The sequence below is a fragment of the Haliotis rufescens genome, unplaced genomic scaffold, assembly GCF_023055435.1.
Source record: "Haliotis rufescens isolate VD_foot unplaced genomic scaffold, xgHalRufe1.0.p SCAF_2, whole genome shotgun sequence".
Classification (NCBI taxonomy): Eukaryota; Metazoa; Mollusca; class Gastropoda; order Lepetellida; family Haliotidae; genus Haliotis; species Haliotis rufescens.
The window spans coordinates 63,142,619-63,164,644 of NW_025963890.1; the positions used below are offsets into that span (position 1 = coordinate 63,142,619).

The 22,026-nt window shown below is 42.2% G+C and overlaps 1 protein-coding gene across 1 annotated transcript; it reads left to right on the forward strand.

Moving 5' to 3' along the window:
• Window positions 1-798: 798 nt before the first annotated feature.
• LOC124142839 (E3 ubiquitin-protein ligase RNF14-like) lies at window positions 799-20,585 on the forward strand. Its single transcript, XM_048400304.1, has 11 exons — window positions 799-1,086; window positions 2,639-2,737; window positions 3,319-3,460; window positions 4,182-4,416; window positions 5,447-5,566; window positions 7,779-7,961; window positions 9,397-9,496; window positions 13,608-13,754; window positions 16,478-16,671; window positions 17,914-18,061; window positions 19,608-20,585. The coding sequence occupies exons 1-11, from the start codon at window positions 1,012-1,014 to the stop codon at window positions 19,824-19,826; spliced, it is 1,662 nt and encodes a 553-aa protein (XP_048256261.1). The 5' UTR covers window positions 799-1,011; the 3' UTR covers window positions 19,827-20,585.
• Window positions 20,586-22,026: the final 1,441 nt, after the last annotated feature.

Consider the following 22,026-nt stretch of genomic DNA (forward strand, 5'->3'; position numbering starts at 1 on the left):
CATACAGTATGGAATAGATTAGTGTCAATAAGTTAAACTGAACCAATGCAACAGTAATCGTTTGAAGGTGTTTTATATTCCACTACTTTAAATTAGACTGTTTATTGCAGACAATATGGCAAAATTGTTTAGATTTGAAATTTACGTCAGGGTACTGTTTGAACGACTGTCTAAATGCGAGAACCAAGTGTATTTTCATATTACTACCTTGTTTGACTTCCCAGTGACATTTATCAAAATATTTTTATGTATAAAGACTTGCCTTCACGGGATCCGTAATGAGGCTTATATGTTGTCCTAAGGTTTAATTTCTTGCATATGCAAATAAAGGAGAAAAACTATTAGTATAAAGTAGACATCTTCAAAAGTTATTGTGCGTGAAATATCTAGTTTTCTTTCAGTATTTAAAATATGCTGCATTGTCCATCAAAGGATCTTTAGGAATTGCGGTAGAATCTGTAATGTTTAACCAGGTTTTGTTATATAAATTACACTGTAATATCAGAGTAGGTCACTTTGTATTACTTAGGTCACGACACTATTTGTACTTCAGTGCTGAAATTTTGGTTATAGTATTGTTGAAGTTTCTACTTTATGAAAAAAAACACGTTTTCATGAAAAATCACAACTTATTTTTTCTATAATTTGCTCAGCTAATTGTTCGAATGACTGAAAATCAGTATGACCCACATACTCCTATAATAATCTCTATCGCTTTTGAGGGTGTATTATTACCCTTTTGGTGAGGTACATGTTTTTTTATAGTACGATTTTAACACGAGTTGGGTTTTACATACAACCATCACAACACACCTTCACCGAACTGTCAAACGAGAAAGCTGCTTGCACGCCGTTGTGCAAGACCTGGTTCGATGTTGCTTAAGATAGCATTGTCTAATATAATAAGATAATCAGAACCGCCATCTATTATGATACACTTTTACGAAACTATTTAGAGTAGTGATAGAGCATCTGATCGACAAATCAACAGTTGCTTCCGTGTTGAAAGCGATGGCCGAGGGGGGTGCCACGCCCACGTTTAAGGAGGAGTGTTTCAACAGCAATTTGGAGGAACAGAATGACGAGGTTTGTTAACGTGAAGATTTAATATGATCTGTCAAAGGTCTCTACGAAAACTAGGAATTACAATGACACATGCATGTGTAAACAAGTGATAAAGGGAGGTAACTCGTCGACGCTTGCCAACCGTGCAGTTTGCAAATAATTAGTAATTTTATATCAAATAGCACCGTCATGTCATGAGTATATGGCGGAAAGACTTCCGCCCGTATGCCCCTCCAAAAGTTGTATATGTATGCATTGCCGCTCAATTCATTTAGTTATATAGTTATTTAGTGCCTATATATATAGAGAATCCACTTGTATCATGGAGATCTTGACAGATACAACTGTTGATGTTTGTACTCATACCTTAGACAGATATATTTTTATATCCCGTATCATTGATCTAACTAAATGTTGAGGCCATTACATTTCCGAGTCCCGTGATGGGATTCGAACCACGGACCTTCTGATCCGAGGTCAGACGCCTTGTCCACATGACCAAAGGGGTTAACCCCGTCAGCAAGCTGACAAGGTAAGGATGTCATCTGTGGGATGACTCCACGTCCTGCTACATAAACATGATCATATTCGCCTTAAGGCGGTTAGAAATTTGACAGATGTGTATTTGGGGGAGAGACTGTTAAAACTGTATGCTAAAGGTGACATTTGTTTTCAGTGATCTAGTGAATACTGTTAGTCTGAATGTCCATGAAACTAAAACCTTATCGGTAAGAGTTACTGGGCAATATATAATATTGTAGTGTCTCTCTGTGCTCCTGTTTTCTGTCAAACAACTCGGTAGTATACACAAGGTGTGTGTCAGAGTGGGGTATCCATGTTAAACTGCAGCATGGTATCTCAGTGGGATAGTATTATAAAACTGGCATTAGTCCGGACTAGTATAAGCAGCCAATCACACACACACACATGTGTGCATGCATGTCGCTATATAAGTCAAAAAGTCTTGAATGTGACATTAAAACCTATTAAAACCTATTTTACCTCCCCTCACCTTAAATTATTGAATCTGGACCAGGGAAACCAGTGGTTGACAGCATGAGCATCAACCTATGTCACAGGGGCACGACGCAATCAGGTCACACAATTTAGCCACGAGCTGGAGGTATAATACCTAATGAGGGATGCATAAAACCCCATGTATCCCTCGTGATCCTGGTACAATGAATTTATCTTTTGGACATGTTTTAATGTGACATTGTAAAAGAATTAACACAAATTCAAAAATGATAGAAAACAGCTGTTTGATTGAGCTGAGGTTAGCTTGTGCTATGTCATGTGACTTCCACTGACTGGAAAAAGCGTGAATCTTTTAACTTTGAAGCGGGGTATAAGGGATATATTCTGCCTCTTAGAACCCATGTGCAGCCTGTATTGCTCGTAGTGGGGTAGAAGAGATTTATTCCCCCGCTGAGAAATTTATTACCCTCCAAGGTGGGTTACACAGTATTTTATCAAGATCAGGTGGACCAGTCAGATCTGGTCATTCTGACATGGAGGTATGATAATGTGTGTTTGTATGTCGTGAATAATACTTACCTTATTATATACACAGGTGCTTGCTCTCCAGTCTATCTATGAAGGAGGAGAATTTGAAAGACTTAAAGTTTTAAGTTCACCATCCGAAGAGAAAGAAGGTTTCTACACCCTGCATGTGAGGCATATCTACATAATCAGCAAGAAATATCTTAGGGACCTACCATTTGATATTCTGGGGTGGTGGGCTGGGATTTTGTATCAAGACTAGATATTATTTCAGCTACAAATACAAAACAAGAGCATGAATTTTTTCCTGACTACCTGAAGTATAATTATTTTTATCAAGAATTTTCAGGGACAATTTATTTTTCCATATATTACAAAATATAAAATATATATGTCATTATTAAAAAGACTCATTAATGTGTTTTTATGATTGTATAAATATTTATTCATTGGGATGCTACGAAAGGCCCTGTGTTTTAATGCATCTTCTTCCTCCAGATTTATAGGGCGGTCGGGTAGCCTAGTGGTTAAAGCGTTCGCTCGTCACGCCGACGACCCGGGTTCGATTCCCGACATGGGTACAATGTGTGAAGCCCTTTTCCGGTGTCCCCCGCCGTGATATTGCTGGAATATTGCTAAAAGCGGCGTAAAACCATACTCACTCACTCACTCACTCCAGATTTATAGAATTATGAAATCATATGACAACTGAGTCAACATTTGTAACTCCTACAATGCTTATTGTTCCAGGTTTCGATTCCCATCGCGACAGATGGCCAGAAACTTAAAGTAGACATTCTCATGCCTGTCAAGCTCAAGGAAACAGCAAGTTCGGGACAAGCTTCTCCTCCTGAAGTGGGAAAATGTGTTAATTTCATGCGCTCAGATTCCGGTAAACAGAATTAATCAATCTCCCGGTTAATGGTAAAAAAATAGCTTTTTAACAATTTTGTTTATCTGAGTTTTTTGGCAATGGAAAAAAACATTCCCCAAACAACATTCGTGACCAAGCACTGTGCACTAGTTTCAGGCTTAGGTATCAGTTGAGATTGATCCATAAGAATAATATGAGAAAAACGTATCTGTCCTTACATACAAGATCACTTTACAGTATTTCACAGGACACACTTTGGGAAGTAAATGATTGAACTGACTTTCTGATTGTTGGCTTGAATAGAATCATTCATAATGCTGGATGAGTTGTGTCTCAAATAGTACATGCCATGCTGTTTGAAAACAATCTTACCAAAAATATAGAATAAACAAAGCATATTTTCATCAGCGTCTCAAAAAAGAACACGTACCTCAAATAGTGTAGTGCTAAACCAGAAGATTGTGTCTCATGAAGGCCAGGGGTTCGTTCCACAAAGCAATCTTAGCGTGAAGGTGATTGTAACTCCCATACCTTAACATTGACTTATGACAGTCATAGCGATAAGGTTGTTTTGTACAATGGTGCAGGAGGACAAAAGTTTGAGATTATGTATTTATGCGTTTATTTTAGTTTCCCTATGGGAATGAACAAGAAAAAAGGTCAGAAAGCTGTTTAATCATGTTATTATTACGTTGATGTTATTTGATGATTAATGACGATGAAATCCCTCTGACTGCAGGTCAGAGATGGGCTGGATCCTTCAACGTGAAGTACTTACCTCCCCTTAGTCTGCAAGTGGTACTTCCTGCTACCTACCCTTCCCAGAGTTCCCCTGTGTTCACTCTGTCATGTGTGTGGCTGACAGCCAATCAGCTTGCAGCTCTGTGTGGCCAGCTGGATGTGTTGTGGCAGGAGACTGAGAATCTCCCTGTCATCTTCACCTGGGTTGACTGGCTGGAGAATAACATCTTCAGGTACTATTTTGTCTCCCTTGGGGAGTTTGTTGCAAACTAGGTCCCAGTCATTGTCCCGAGGCAAGCGTGTCCACTAGCCTATATCAAAGCCTAGGTTCTACCCTTGCCACATCAAGGCCACTTTTCATGGCTTGACCCTGGTGCCACCTCGCGTAGAGTTGTTCCCCTTGTAATGAAAATTTGCTTCACAAAGATGGCGACTACCATAGGCAACGACCAAGTCGATCAAACAACAAAAACATTCATCCCCGACACAAAAACATAGGCAATTGTTCGGATGGGGTTTAATAGATGAAAAAGACATATTCCAGTAGTAATCACTTTCATACGGAGGTAAACCAGTTGTAGATGTTGATTTTATGAAATTGTCTCTGATTGGAATATCGATATGTGCGATAGTCCAATCGTATTTAGCACAGTGATGTGGCAAGGGTGGAAACAAGACTTTGATAAAAAGGCCAGTGGATGCTCTTGCCCCTGAAAGATGGGTTCCAGTACACTGATGAAGATTGGGTGGTTGCAATGTGGGACCTGGCTGATGTAGTGTGTTGTCGTGACCTGATATGGACTGCAGATTTGTAAAGCCCTGACTCAATGATTTACAGCATATGATTCATAATTTTTCTGTCAGTGCCTTTTCCCTGCTTGTGGAATCTCATTCAATCCACATGGAAGAGCCAGTGTTATAACTGGTGGGTGAAACCTGCCTGCTTTACTTCCTCCAACATTAAGCTGACATGCCATGATATAAATTGAATGCTGTTCAAAGTGGCATTAAACCCAACTCACTCACCCATTATAACAAGTGGAAGCGATGTCTACAACAGTTTTTTCAAAACATGCCACTATCTGCAGAACATGTCAGCTTTAATGATGAAGTAATGGAATACCCAGTAATTGTATGGTCAGCAGATTGATCTGAACAGGGAGTGACTGACAGGTCACGCTTATCTGCATGCCTTAGAAATGCTCATATTATCAGTCTAAATAAACTGACCGACGGCAGGTAATTGCTTACAAACATTTGCAGCCATCTGGGTATCCATGACACTGTGCTGCTGATGCCTGTGGGAGAGGAGGAGGATCAACAGGACCACAGAGCACTGCCTGATTGTACAGACCTGGGACAGGCAGTGTCCACATTGTTACAGTGAGTATAACACAGAGCACTGCCTGATTGTACAGACCTGGGACAGGCAGTGTCCACATTGTTACAGTGAGTATAACAGTGTCCAGATTGTTACAGGGAGTATAACCCAGAGCACTGCCTATTTTTACAGACCTGGGACAGGCAGTGTCCACATTATTACAGTGAGTATAACAGTGTCCACATTGTTACAGTGAGTATAACACAGAGCACTGCCTGATTGTACAGACCTGGGACAGGCAGTGTCCACATTGTTACAGTGAGTATAACAGTGTCCACATTGTTACAGTGAGTATAACACAGAGCACTGCCTGATTGTACAGACCTGGGACAGGCAGTGTCCACATTGTTACAGTGAGTATAACAGTGTCCACATTGTTACAGTGAGTATAACACAGAGCACTGCCTGATTGTACAGACCTGGGACAGGCAGTGTCCACATTGTTACAGTGAGTATAACAGTGTCAACATTGTTACAGTGAGTATAACACAGAGCACTGCCTGATTGTACAGACCTGGGACAGGCAGTGTCCACATTGTTACAGTGAGTATAACAGTGTCCACATTGTTACAGTGAGTATAACACAGAGCACTGCCTGATTGTACAGACCTGGGACAGGCAGTGTCCACATTGTTACAGTGAGTATAACAGTGTCCACATTGTTACAGTGAGTATAACACAGAGCACTGCCTGATTGTACAGACCTGGGACAGGCAGTGTCCACATTGTTACAGTGAGTATAACAGTGTCCACATTGTTACAGTGAGTATAACACAGAGCACTGCCTGATTGTACAGACCTGGGACAGGCAGTGTCCACATTGTTACAGTGAGTATAACAGTGTCCACATTGTTACAGTGAGTATAACACAGAACACTGCCTGATTGTACAGACCTGGGACAGGCAGTGTCCACATTGTTACAGTGAGTATAACAGTGTCCACATTGTTACAGTGAGTATAACACAGAGCACTGCCTGATTGTACAGACCTGGGACAGGCAGTGTCCACATTGTTACAGTGAGTATAACAGTGTCCACATTGTTACAGTGAGTATAACACAGAGCACTGCCTGATTGTACAGACCTGGGACAGGCAGTGTCCACATTGTTACAGTGAGTATAACAGTGTCCACATTGTTACAGTGAGTATAACACAGAGCACTGCCTGATTGTACAGACCTGGGACAGGCAGTGTCCACATTGTTACAGTGAGTATAACAGTGTCCACATTGTTACAGTGAGTATAACACAGAACACTGCCTGATTGTACAGACCTGGGACAGGCAGTGTCCACATTGTTACAGTGAGTACAACAGTGTCCACATTGTTCCAGTGAGTATAACACAGAGCACTGCCTGATTGTACAGACCTGGGACAGGCAGTGTCCACATTGTTACAGTGAGTATAACAGTGTCCACATTGTTACAGTGAGTATAACCCAGAGCACTGCCTGTTTTTACAGACCTGGGACAGGCAGTGTCCACATTATTACAGTGAGTATAACAGTGTCCAGATTGTTACAGTGAGTATAACACACAGCACTGCCTGTTTGTACAGACCTGGGACAGGCAGTGTCCACATTGTTACGGTGACTATAACAGACAGTGTCCACATTGTTACAGTGACTATAATAGACAATGTCCACATCGTTACAGTGACTATAACAGACAATGTCCACATTGTTACAGTGAATCTTTTGAACAGAACTCCTGCTGTTTTGCTGTGTTGTAGTGAGACTAGTGGTAGTTCAAAACAAATTAGGCCTTGTATACCCAGTCTGAACTAAAGGGTTTTACCAAAGTGGTAAAAGTCACAGACCTGCATCACCTCGGTGTCTCCTTCCACATCAAGCTGACATACTGGGATAATCCTGAAATCCACTGACTCACACATGAACCCGTGGGTTTCACCGAAGTGGTAAACGTCTGAGACCTGCATCACTTCAGGCTTTCCTCCAACATTAAGTTGACATGCCGTGATATTACTGGAATACTGTTAAAAGCGAAGTCTCACTCACTCACTCACTCACTCACTCACTCACTCACTCACTCACTCACTCACTCACTCACTCTCACTCACTCACTCACTCTCACTCTCACTCACTCACTCACTCACTCACTCACTCACTCACTCACTCACTCACTCACTCACTCACTCACTCACTCACTCACATATGACCCATTATTACCTAAGGTATATATTGTATATTTTCAGATTCAGTCAAGTTCAGACAGACGTAGAGTTTTACCGTTCCAACCACGAGTGCCATGTTTGTTATGAAGAACTACCGGGTAATCAGTTCTACCGAATGAAGGACTGTGAGCATCACTACTGCCGCGAGTGCATCACAGCCTACTGTGAACATCACGTTACCATGGGAACCGTAGAGAATCTCAGGTCAGAGCAGACATGACATAAACGAGGTTCATGGCTCCCTCTTTCCATTGTATGTCCCCAGCAACCTATGCTGGTCGTAAGAGGCAACCAAATGGACTGGGTGGTCAGGTTTGGTGACTTAGTTAAATGTGTGTCACCGTACCACAACAGCATGACACCCATGGGGATTCTTTGTAGGAATATAGGTCCCCATCCACCTATTGTGATCGTAAAAGGCGAATAAATACATCTGGCAGTCAAGCTTGGTGACTTGGTGGATGTCGTGTCATTATACTCCGATGACGTGGATCTTTGTTGACAATATAGATCACTGGATTGTCTGGTCTGGACTCTATTAACAGGATGCTGTCATATAGCTGGAATATTGCTGAGTGCAGCGTCAAACAAACAAACAAACAAACAAACAAACATTGCATGTTGTCGCTCACATATCAATAATGATCTAGCTAAAGATGGCAATGCACATTGAACCTATACTGTACGCCTTTCCATGAATAAAGTAATGTTGAGCAGGAAATTGATACGTACATAATTAAATTATGAAATCAGTAAATGACCACACAAGATCAATAAATAATTTGCAAATTATATTAAAACACACACTGTTAGATTTACGATCACAAAAGGCATTACAATGGGCCAAGTAAGAGTCTGTTCACTCACAAATGTCCAGAATTTGTCTCTGTCGATCGACTTAGAAGAGGCGTGTGCTGTTCTCGAATCCCAAATAGTGTTGGAATCTGTATCCCATCTACAATTACTGTCCATCCCGAAGTCCTGGTGAGTGGGCGTCCTGTTTGTCAACAACCCCAGTACTCAACAACTAGGGGCCATAACTCAAATTGACTTGCTGACGATGATGCCACTTAAATCTGGCCATGCCAGCATTTGACATTTTATTGGTTTGTCAGTCATTTCCTGTCAGTGACAGTCACTACAGATGAGCTCTCTACAGAACAGTCTCTACTGCCACATAACACTAACACCAGGGCCCCATTCCACAAAATGATCTTTAGTGTAACTCCCATACTTTAACATTGGCTAAAGACAATCGCACCACTAAGATCACTTTGTGGAACAGACCCGTGAAGATCCGGTGTAGAATAGGTCTTCAGCAACCCATGCTTGCTGTAAAAAGCGACTACCTGGTATGCTTTGTGAAGAGGCGACTAATGGGATTGGATGGTCAGGCTCGCTGACTTGGTTGATGCATGTCAATTGCGTGGATCGATGCTCGTGATATCAATCACTGGATTGTCTGGTCCAGACTTGATTATTTACAGACCGCCATCATATAGCTGGAATATTGCTGAGTGTAGCGTTAAACAAACAAACAAACAAAACTTTGTGGAACAGGGTGCAGGTACTCCCACACACCGCCAGGTAGTTCCCTGTGCGAGGGCAGTCATTATCAGGCCCACTTCTCTAATTACAGGTGTCCTGACACAGACTGTGATGCTTTTGTTCCTCCCAACATTGTACAGAGTGTCCTACCTGCTGACGAGTTTGACAGGTGGGAGAGACTGATGCTGCAGGTACGTCCGATCAAACTACACCTATCATATCATCAATTCCATCATATGGTATTCAGGTTGCTTCTTTGCTGCAACTGGCTGTGAAATTGCTGATAAGGCAAAAGCATTTGTCACCCACTGGTGTAATCTAAAGCATTTTTTAATCACTGCGCAAATTGTCGTGTTTGGAATGTTCTTATGGTATAATGTATGTCAGTCTATCCCGATATACATAAATTGCAGTGATTCCATGGTGTTTGATTGGTTAACCAAGAAAACTATTTTGCATTAATATTTCAATACATCCCAAAAAATTAGGCCATGTCCACTAATGGACATCTGTTTCCTGATTGGCTGATAATTATACCCCCGTTTACGAAGTAAATCGTGGGTATAAAGCGTTTCGTCTGTCCGTCCTTCTGTCCCTCCTTCCGTCCGAGCTTTTGTACGGCCCATAACTTTTTAACCATGCACCCTAGCTTCACCAAACTTGCTACACACATTAACCACAATGAGTACTTGTGCCTTTTGCTAGTTTGAAGATTCTGAATTTTTTTATTTTTTTCCGTTTCCATGGACACATTAAGAAACATCAAGAATGTATGTTGTGCTAAGCATTGATTATCCCACACTAGATTGAAATATATTTGCAAAAACATGTGTTCATTTCAAACATAATGCATCCTCATGTGGTTACAAAGGAAAGGGCAGTTCCTCTGACTTAGAGCAACAGGTATAGTTCATTAATTAACAAACTATTTACTATTTGTTGTTGACCAGCGATAAGGGGGGTATGTGAGCTTTGCTCACTTCTGTCTTGTTATTTCACTGCACTGAACGATGGCACTGATTTCGTACTGTTGTCTAATAGTATGTGTGTTAGTGAATAAATAAGAAGTCTGTGAAGTTATCATCATTGACATATTTATTCAGATTTACACTGTATGCACACGGTTTGTTTTACGTTTATTCCTCTGTAAACGTAAAACATATTGAAGTCAATTCTTAACTGAAGTGTTGAAGCTGAGAATTAGATTTAAAGTCAAATCATCGAAGATGTTAGGCTGAGAAAAATAATAGTCTTGGTTCTCAGGCGCCGCCCGCATCATCATATAGTCCGCCTCACATTTCGTTTTTATTTCCATTTTAAAATTTAAAAAAAATATCCTAATACTTGAAAACAATCCAATCCAATATAGCACGCAGTTACTTCCCTTTACATGTGCACTGCTTTACTGCACATCTTGTGTTATGGTCATGGCGGCAATATGAGTTTGTATTCATCTTTATGTAGGGAGGTTCTTTCCCAGGTTGATGGTACACAAATGTTTATTTGGTTACATACTAGTTTGAGTTAGCAAAAAACAAAACAACAATGAAGGCCCGCCCGCCTGCACTATATTTTCAAAAGTCTTTGCCTGAGAACCAATTCTTTTATTTTTTTAAGCCTTATATGTCAGACAAAAAGGGAATTAATTCTCATGTTGATATTAGGGGATTTCCAAGTTGAAATTGATACGTACATTACTAAAATGTGAATGAATCAATGGTCACACAAGATCAATGAATGATCAATGAATAACATAAAAACAGTTTTAGGTTTACAATCAATACAGGCAATACAGTGGTTCAAATAAGTAGCAGTGACAGTAAGTAAGAGGCCCTGTAATTATTGTAACGGCACTCACGAACATCAAGGATTTTGTCACTGTTGAAATCTAGATTAGTGTTGAAAGCTGGCGGTATTTTCAACTGGGCCTCGAGTTGCCCTCTTCTCACTTTTCAGGAAACTGTTTTTCAACGACAATCAGGTTGAGATAACTCTAATCACTCACTGTTAAATAATGCTATGACAGCATTCGATAGTTTACTAGCGTTTTAGTTATCTGCTGCCTCTGACAGTTACAATGAACACATCTACAGCAGTCTCTACTGCATAATAACAGTGTCACACATTGCTAGTGATCAAGGCGAATGGCAGTAGTGTCGAACAGAAACAGAGGAAATTTACGTAAATTATTTTGTTATCTCTACTGCATAATAACAGTGTCACACATTGCTAGTGATCAAGGCGAATGGCAGTAGTGTCGAACAGAAACAGAGGAAATTACGTAAATTATTTTGTTATCTCTACTGCATAATAACTATGTCACACATTGCTAATGATCAAGGCGAATGGCAGTAGTGTCGAACAGAAACAGAGGAAATTTACGTAAATTATTTTGTTATCTCTACTGCATAATAACAGTGTCACACATTGCTAATGATCAAGGCGAATGGCAGTAGTGTCGAACAGAAACAGAGGAAATTTACGTAAATTATTTTGTTATCTCTACTGCATAATAACAGTGTCACACATTGCTAATGATCAAGGCGAATGGCAGTAGTGTCGAACAGAAACAGAGGAAATTTAGGTAAATTATTTTGTTATCTCTACTGCATAATAACAGTGTCACACATTGCTAATGATCAAGGCGAATGGCAGTAGTGTCGAACAGAAACAGAGGAAATTTACGTAAATTATTTTGTTATCTCTACTGCATAATAACTATGTCACACATTGCTAATGATCAAGGCGAATGGCAGTAGTGTCGAACAGAAACAGAGGAAATTTAGGTAAATTATTTTGTTATCTCTACTGCATAATAACTATGTCACACATTGCTAGTGATCAAGGCGAATGGGAGTAGTGTCGAACAGAAACGGAGGAAATTTAGGTAAATTATTTTGTTATCTCTACTGCATAATAACTATGTCACACATTGCTAGTGATCAAGGCGAATGGGAGTAGTGTCGAACAGAAACAGAGGAAATTTAGGTAAATTATTTTGTTATCTCTACTGCATAATAACTATGTCACACATTGCTAATGATCAAGGCGAATGGCAGTAGTGTCGAACAGAAACAGAGGAAATTTACGTAAATTATTTTGTTATCTCTACTGCATAATAACTATGTCACACATTGCTAGTGATCAAGGCGAATGGGAGTAGTGTCGAACAGAAACGGAGGAAATTTACGTAAATTATTTTGTTATCTCTACTGCATAATAACTATGTCACACATTGCTAGTGATCAAGGCGAATGGGAGTAGTGTCGAACAGAAACAGAGGAAATTTAGGTAAATTATTTTGTTATCTCTACTGCATAATAACTATGTCACACATTGCTAATGATCAAGGCGAATGGGAGTAGTGTCGAACAGAAACAGAGGAAATTTAGGTAAATTATTTTGTTATCTCTACTGCATAATAACTATGTCACACATTGCTATCGACCAAGGCGAATGGGAGTAGTGTCGAACAGAAACAGGAAATTTAGGTAAATTATTTTGTTATCTCTACTGCATAATAACTACGTCACACATTGCTAGTGATCAAGGCGAATGGGAGTAGTGTCGAACAGAAACAGAGGAAATTTAGGTAAATTATTTTGTTATCTCTACTGCATAATAACAATGTCACACATTGCTAATGATCAAGGCGAATGGGAGTAGTGTCGAACAGAAACAGAGGAAATTACGTAAATTATTTTGTTATTTTGTATTACCGTATATTTTTTTGCAAATACTAACCAGGACTTTTCACAAAGCACTTGATCAAAAAGCCTGGCCTTGCATTATTTGTTTCTCACTTGTGCATTGGAGAAGACTGTATCTTTCCCAAGCTAAAAAGAGAATGACCTGTTCCAATATGATTGTGATCTGGTGGTAACCATTTAAACAAGTAACAGCTCTCCTTTAGAAATGACTCAAACATTCTGGGTTTCGTATCTATGCCAGATTTGTAAAATAAAAATAATGGGTATGCTTATTGATTAAAAGATAATCATCATAATAATTTCGGTTTGTGGGTTGGAATCCTGATTCAATTTCGAGGTTTGTCAGCTCTGTACCCATGTACTCATATTTTATTGTAAACAGTTATTTTTTCAGGAGTGTTGAGGTCACTACCTAAATAAAGTTTAGTTCTCAGCATCTGAATAACTTTAAAATTGTTACTAAAGATGCTATTTACACATGAAGTAACACATACCTTACGAGAATGGACGATGGTATCGGGTGTGCTAGTCTTGTCCAAATATCATCATCTTCAAGCACAGTATGAGTTGACTGTCAACGTTATATTTTCAGAAAACTTTGGAAAGGATGAGTGATGTGGAATGGTGCCCTCGCTGCAACAACCCCGTGATTCGGGAAGAGGAGGACCACTTGAATCTAGGTCACTGCACCACCTGTTTCTTCTCCTTCTGTACTCTGTGCAGGGACCCCTGGCATCAGGTGAGTGGGTGTGGCTGTGTGTGGGTGTGGCATCAGGTGAGAGGGTGTGGCTGTGTGTGGGTGTGGCATCAGGTGAGTGGGTGTGGCTGTGTGTGGGTGTGGCATCAGGTGAGTGGGTGTGGCTGTGTGTGGCTGTGGCCTCAGGTGAGTGGGTGTGGCTGTGTGTGGGTGTGGCATCAGGTGAGTGGGTGTGGCTGTGACTGGATGTGGCATCAGGTGAGTGGGTGTGGCTGTGTGTGGGTGTGGCATCAGGTGAGTGGGTGTGGCTGTGACTGGGTGTGGCATCAGGTGAGTGGGTGTGGCTGTGTGTGTGTGTGGCATCAGGTGAGTGGGTGTGGCTGTGTGTGGGTGTGGCATCAGGTGAGTGGGTGTGGCTGTGTGTTGGTGTGGCATCAGGTGAGTGGGTGTGGCTGTGTGTGGGTGTGGCATCAGGTGAGTTGGTGTGACTGTGTGTTGGTGTGGCATCAGGTGAGTGTGGCTGTGTGTGGCATCAGGTGAGTGTGGCTGTGTGTGGCATCAGGTGAGTGGGTGTGGCTGTGTGTGTGTGTGGCATCAGGTGAGTGGGTGTGGCTGTGTGTGGGTGTGGCATCAGGTGAGTGGGTGTGGCTGTGTGTGGGTGTGGCATCAGGTGAATGGGTGTGGCTGTGTGTTGGTGTGGCATCAGGTGAGTGTGGCTGTGTGTGGCATCAGGTGAGTGTGGCTGTGTGTGGCATCAGGTGAGTGGGTGTGGCTGTGTGTGTGTGTGGCATCAGGTGAGTGGGTGTGGCTGTGTGTGTGTGTGGCATCAGGTGAGTGGGTGTGGCTGTGTGTTGGTGTGGCATCAGGTGAGTGTGGCTGTGTGTGGCATCAGGTGAGTGTGGCTGTGTGTTGCATCAGGTGAGTGGGTGTGGCTGTGTGTGTGTGTGGCATCAGGTGAGTGGGTGTGGCTGTGTGTGGGTGTGGCATCAGGTGAGTGTGGCTGTGTGTGGCATCAGGTGAGTGTGTGTGGCTGTGTGTGTGTGTGGCATCAGGTGAGTGTGGCTGTGTGTGGGTGTGGCATCAGGTGAGTGGGTGTGGCTGTGTGTGTGTGTGGCATCAGGTGAGTGTGGCTGTGTGTGGCATCAGATGAGTTGGTGTGGCTGTGACTGGGTGTTGCTGTGTGTGTGTGTGTGTGGCATCAGGTGAGTGGATGTGGCTGTGTGTGGGTGTGGCATCAGGTGAGTGGGTGTGGCTGTGTGTGTGTGTGGCATCAGGTGAGTGTGGCTGTGTGTGGCATCAGATGAGTTGGTGTGGCTGTGACTGGGTGTTGCTGTGTGTGTGTGTGTGGCATCAGGTGAGTGGGTGTGGCTGTGTGTGGGTGTGGCATCAGGTGAGTGGGTGAGAGTAACTGTGGGTGTGACTTGTGTGTGGGTGTAGCATCAGGTGAGTTGGTGTCCCTGTGTGTGGGTGTGGTATCAGGTGTGGATAGGTGTGGGTGTGGCATCATGTGATTGGGTGTGGGTGTGGCATCAAGTGTGGGTGTGGCATCACGTGAATGGGTGTGGGTAGGTGTGGGTGTGACATCAGGTGAGTGGTTGTGGGTAGGTGTGGGCACGTGTGAGTGTGACTGTGTGTAGGCGTGGCATCAGGTGAGAGGGTGTGGGTGTCACTGTGTGTGGGTGTGGGTGTCACTGTGTGTGGGTGTGGTATCAGGTTAGGATAGGTGTGGGTGTGGTATCACGTGAGTGGGTGTGGGCGTGTGGTGAGTGGGTGTGGCTGAGTCTGTGTGTGGCATCAGGTGAGTGGGTGTGACTGTGTGGGGGTAGGTGTGGGTGTGGCATCAGGTGAGTGGGTGTGGGTTGGTGTGGTTGTGTGGTAAGTTGGTGTGGCTGTGTGTGGATGTGGTATTAGGTGAGTGGGTGTGACTGTGTGTGGGTAGGTGTGGGTGTGGCATCAGGTGAGTGGGTGTGGGTTGGTGTGGTTGTGTGGTAAGTTGGTGTGGCTGTGTGTGGATGTGGTATTAGGTGAGTGGGTGTGACTGTGTGTGGGAGTGGCATCAGGTGAGTGGGTGTGACTGTGTGTGGGTAGGTGTGGGTGTGGCATCAGGTGAGTGGGTGTGGGTTGGTGTGGTTGTGTGGTAAGTTGGTGTGGCTGTGTGTGGATGTGGTATTAGGTGAGTGGGTGTGACTGTGTGTGGGAGTGGCATCAGGTGAGTGGGTGTGACTGTGTGTGGGTGTGGATAGGTATGGGTCTGGCATCAGGTGAGTGGGTGTGGCATCAGGTGAGTAGGTGTGACTGTGTCTTGGTGTGGCATCAGGTGGGTGGATGTGACTGTGTGGGCGTGTGGGTGGATGTGGTATCAGGTGACTGGGTGTGGGTAGGTGTGGGTCTGGCATCAGGTGAGTTGGTGTGACTGTGGCATCAGGTGTATGAATGTGGCTGTGTATGGGTGTGGCATCAGGTGAGTGGGTGTCACTACTATGGCATGGGTGGGTGTAGCATCAGGTGTGTGTATGTGTGTGGCATCAGGTGAGTTGGTGTGACTGAGCATGGATGAGTGAAGCATCAGATGAGTGGCTGTGAGTGGGCATGGGTGGGTGTAGCATCAGGGAGACAGTTAATGTGTGAGAGAGTGTTTGTCATAATTCCATTCAACAGCTGACATTTCTGACCATACTGGGTAAGAGATAACCTAAGGTATAGAATGTGGAATGGTTTTCAGGAATCAACATTTCAATGTGAATCTATCATGTTGATTATTCTAGGGGGAACCCTGTCAAACTGCAGAGGACAAGCTTAATGCAGCAGAGAAAAAGGCCCCGAACGCTAGTGAAGCTGATCGCAAGAGGCTGGAGGCAATCAAAAAGAAGCTGGCCGAAGAAATGAAGACGAAATTAGAGATGAGCAAAAAATCAAGACAATGTCCAGTATGCAAGGTGCCCATTGAGAAGATAGCTGGGTGAGAACATTTATTGTTAATCCAAATTTGTAACTTAAGACACGTTAGGGACAATTAATTGTTGGTAGATGTACAAACTTTGTTAGCCCTGAAATAGTCCAGATTGATGACTTCCTGGATAAGTGCATCTTCCCCAGGCAAGAGTTAACTGACTTTAAAAGTCCAGTTTCCACCCTTGCCGAAATAGGCTGGAATTACTGGGCTCGATCGTAGCGCCACCAGTGGCTATTACCAGTTATGTCCCTTCTAAGCCTCTCCTACGGACCAATCAGATACCACCTCGCATATCACTTGCGTTTGCTTCACACAAAATGGTGGCGCCCAGTCAGGACAATCTGATCGATAATCAGTATCTATATTGTGATAAAACGCGTCTTACATCGCGAAATGCATCAAATCACGTGAGCACCTTGATTAAAAACATGAGAAGATTTGGAGTTGGTGGTGCACATGCTTTGAAAATCCTGCAATCGATCGAAATCTGCACGAAGTTTACTAGCCGGATTTCAATTTCGGTGCGCGATTTTGATTAGACTATGCATAGACCCATTAGTTCAGCCAAAATGTAACTCCATAATACCAGCCTAGTTTGGCAAGGGTGGAAACTGGACTTTTATAGTCAGTTAACTCTCTTGCCGCGTGAAGATGGGATTAGTGCATCATGGGTATGGAGTTATGTCCCTTGGATTATTAATAGACTTTTTGACAAAATAGTCATTTGGAAGAGTGTTGTGGACTAACAGGACTCACACACGTAACTCGATTGCCTTCATGCAGTTTTACATCACAACCCACACCACCACACCAGTTCTATACAGGAGCTGAATTTGTATGCTTTTGATATCCTAAGTCTATGCAAAATTTAATTAAAAATGCTATGTAGAGGTGACCTCCACCACGGTCCAGTAGATAGAGCGTCTGCCAGGAGACCAGACGGTTGGTGGTTTGATCCCTGTCCGTGTCATACCAAACAACTTATAGAAATAGTACTTGTTTCTACCCTGCCTGGCACTCAGCATTAAGGGGATATATCAAGGACTGGTCGGCTCGGAGTCGGTAAACTGTATCTGAGTTTGGTCTCCCTTTTAAACTGCGGCATGGGCTAGCACTATAAAACTGGCATTAGTCCTGACAAGTACAAGCAGCCACACACATACACATGCATGCATGTCTGAATGCTTGTTTGTATTGTTAATTCAAGTGGTTTCCTATCCTACAATGATGAATCTTTCCCTGTTGAAGATGTAACAAGATGACGTGTCGCTGTGGGAAGTCATTCTGCTGGTTGTGTGGGAAATTAATAGCAGGATACGACCACTTCTACAGTGGCAGGTGTGGACTGTCTGACACACAGATGATGCCCCTAGCGCCAGCGAGGGAACTACCAGATGTGAGTTCCACAGGTTCTAGCTTCTTGATTGTCTGCGTGCCCCTATCCCATGACATGGATGTTGTTTCCCATAAAGATCCGGGGAAGAATAGGTCTTCAGCAACCCATGCTGGCTGTAAAAGGCGACTATGCTTGTCGTAAGAGGTGACTATGCCTGTCGTAGGAGGGGACTAACGGGATCGGGTTGTCCGGCTCGCTGACTTGGTTGATGCGTGTCATCGTATTCCAATTGCGTGGATCTATGCTCATGGTGTCAATCACTCGACTGTCCGGTCCAGACTCAATTATTTATAGACCGCTGTTATATACCTGGAATATTGCTGAGTGTGGCATTAAACAACAAACAAACAAACAACATGGATGTTGTCTCTGCTCCTGTATACTCTAAACCTCAAAATTGCAAAAGGGTTAACAGTAACCTATCCAGGGCTTACCTTGGTTAAAACAGGGATGTTTATTACCCCCCGTTAAGAAGGGTTAGAATTGTTTTTCAGAAACCCATTCTTTAGAGGCGACTAATGGGATCAGGTTGTCAGGCCTGCTGACTTGGTTTATGCATGTCATTGTATCCCCCTTGAGTAAATTGCTGCTCACTGGATTGTCTGTCCAGACTAATTACTGACCACCATCATGAGCCTGGAGGGGGCACGGCTGTTCAGAGTTGTGTCCCTTGGGTATGTCAGAAACTATGATCGAGGGTTCAAATCCTGGTTCGCCCTGATTATATTTTTAGGTTTGTCAGCACCATAGCTTATTGGTTTCACCATCTGAGACCAGCATCACTTTGGGCTTTTCTCCCACATTGAGCTGATGCCTAGATATAACTGGAATACTGTTCAAAGCGGTGTTAAACCTAACTCACTCACTCACTCATACATACAGCTGGTATTTGGCTGAGTGCATTATTAAACAACAAACAAAATAAAGGAATAATGCAGCAAATGGATTGCCTGCTTTGTACTAGATTACCTTATTGTCAGGCTATAGCAACGATGACTCTTGTGTGTAATTCCTTCCATTTATTTGTCATGAAAAGTGAGTGAGACTTGAACTGTCTATTTTCGTATTCTATAGACCTCAACAAAAAGTTACATCTTAATTTTTTTGTGAAAGACATTAAAACATACAAATATCACGAAAGGTTGAAACATTTTATTCACACGTAAATAAGTAACTTTTATAGAAATAAATACAGGATACAGATTAAGAAGCATTGTTGAAATGTTATATTTTATCAGCGAGTCCCAATAACTAACGCAGAAGATACTGTTGACAGCATGTTTTGTTAAGTGTGTTTTTTCACAATTTCAACTGTTGACTACACACCCAGGTGAGCTACAATGGCACTATGTTTGAAAGGGGTACTGAACTCTATACACTAAATATATATATATATATATGTTTATTGCCATGGTTATGATTAACATGAATAATTAGTTTGATGTATCATGAATAAAGAAATAATATCCCTATCCAAAAGTTAAGTAATATATCTATATTTATGAGCAAAAACTTGAAACGAAATGTTATTTTCTTATACTTCCAGGCTGTCTTGCTGATAGAGGCAACATTGCAAGTAGATCCAGATGCCCGGAAACGTGTCTGCGCTTGTCCAACTTGTGGTCAAAGGAATTTGAAAAACAACAGAAATAATCACATCAAATGTTGGGGTTGTAAATCAAATTTCTGCTTTCTGTGCAGGAAAAGAATTGTGGGGTCAGTAACCTCCCACTTTACCTCCAGTGTGTGTGAGCAACACTCCTAGCAGAACGTCCTCCCCCAGCTGGGCTGTGAGAGTGAGTGGCAGCTTAATGTGGGAGGCAAGTCCAAAGTGATGAAGGTCATGGACATTCACCATCTTAATGAAACCCGCGAGCACAGGTATTGGGATAAATAGAATCGTAAGGAATCTTCGATGAAACCCACGAGCACAGGAATGGTGATAAACAGAATCATAATGAATCGTTTGATGAAACCCACGAGCACAGGTATGGATAAACAGAATCGTAATGAATCTTTTGATGAAACCCACGAGCGCAGGAATGGTGATAAACAGAATCGTAATGAATCTTTTGATGAAACCCACGAGCACAGGTATGGATAAACAGAATCGTAATGAATCTTTTGATGAAACCGACGAGCATAGGAATGCTGATAAACAGAATCGTAATGAATCTTTTGATGAAACCCACGAGCACAGGAATGGTGCTGACAGACTAACCGAACAGAGTTTATTCAGCCTATCCTGGTCTCATTGAGGGATACTACTCTGCACAGCGAATGCCACTGGGATTTGAGAGTGGGTTATGAAAATACAATGTTGCTGAAAACAGGAACATTTTCAAAACTATCAATGATAGGCAGAAACGTGTACTATTATCAGTATGCTGTCTTTTATTATTAGAAAGTATTCAAAACCATGTGGACAAACATAGGATCTTCATTGTGCCGGACAGTTTCCTCAGGAGGACACTGAAGTGTATGAATCATGTAACCTGTTACTAATAAATGTTTTACACAGAAATGGGTTGTTTGGAAACTTTTATTGCACTTATTCTACTGTATATTCCTGATATATTGATTCCTCATAACTGTGATAATTAAACATTGATGACTTGTACATGTTGATAAGGGGTGATAGGGTAGCCTAGTGGTTAAAGTGTTCCCTCATCACAACAAAAACCCTGGTTCGATTCCCCACATGGGTACAATGTGTGAAGCCCATTTCTGGTGACCCGGTCATGATTTTGCTTGAACATAGCTGAAAGTGACGTTAAACATCACTCACTCACTCACAGTTGATCACTAAGAGACTTCTAAGATTGGCCAAAGAAAATAAACAAATGTTGCTCCATCGTTGGATGAAAATTATACTGTATGTAATTAATTAATGTTTGAACATCCTGGAGGTTATTGTCACATGATTTGGATTGGTTTGTTGTTTTACGCCGCGCTCAGCAATATTCCAGCTATATGACGGCGGTCTGTAAATAAACGAGTCTGGACCAGACAATCCAGTGATTGACATCAAGAGCATCGATCTACGGAATTGGGATGCAATAACATTCATCAACCAATTCAGTGAGCCTGACCACCCGATCCTTTTAGCCGCCTCTTATGACAGCATAGTCGCCTTTTACAGCAAGCATGGGTTGCTGAAGATCTATTCTACCCCGGGTCAAATATCCTTATGCCTATACCATGTATACAAGGAGTACAGGTAGCCAGGTTGTATAAAGTGTTGCAATTTCCTTTGCAGAGTTGCTTCCGTAACAATGTGAACCACGCCAGAATCCCAGATTCGCTTTGATAATGATTCTGATTCTTTGATTATGACATGTATCAACCAAGTCAGCGAGCCTGACCGCCCGATCCCGTTGGTCGCCTTTCACGACAAGCATAGGTCACATGAGGTTTACTGCACCTTCTTGAGAGATACGTCTCATTACTAAGTCTCAAATAAACGTGTTTCTCACTGGGTTCCATGTCAAATCTGGTCATGATTTGTTTATGCAAATTCATCGAGCATTTACGACAGCCGCCAACCTTGTATGACTATATCATTGTTCTTGACAATCTTGTCAAATACTGCTCTCCCTAAAGGCAAACACTACTCATCCATGTGGTTCAACATTCAGAACAGGAACAGATGTTGTGATGCTTAGTGAATACTTAACACTGATTATTTACATTCAGAAGAGATTTGTGGTGACCCTCGCCATGACATAGCAGGAATATTGATGAAAGTGGCGTAAAACCATAGTCACTCTCTATCGTGTCACTAATTGCTACATTAACATACATAATAATGTTTGAGTTAATTTTGAGAGCTTAGAATTAAACATGCTGGTATTAGCTGGAGCTTAGTAACTCTTTAAGCATGAAACATGTAATATGTAACACGTTGTCACATTCTTGTTCGACATACTGAACAGTTTGTTATGCACGTCTTCATATGTATCTAC

Bases quoted from the DNA above. Each gene is read 5' to 3' on its own strand.
- LOC124142839 (XM_048400304.1), top strand. From the start codon at position 1,012: ATGGCCGAGGGGGGTGCCACGCCCACGTTTAAGGAGGAGTGTTTCAAC. The intron at 1,087-2,638 runs GTTTGTTAACGT...TTATATACACAG, and splicing joins TGGAGGAACAGAATGACGAG to GTGCTTGCTCTCCAGTCTAT. The intron at 7,962-9,396 runs GTCAGAGCAGAC...CTCTAATTACAG, and splicing joins GGAACCGTAGAGAATCTCAG to GTGTCCTGACACAGACTGTG.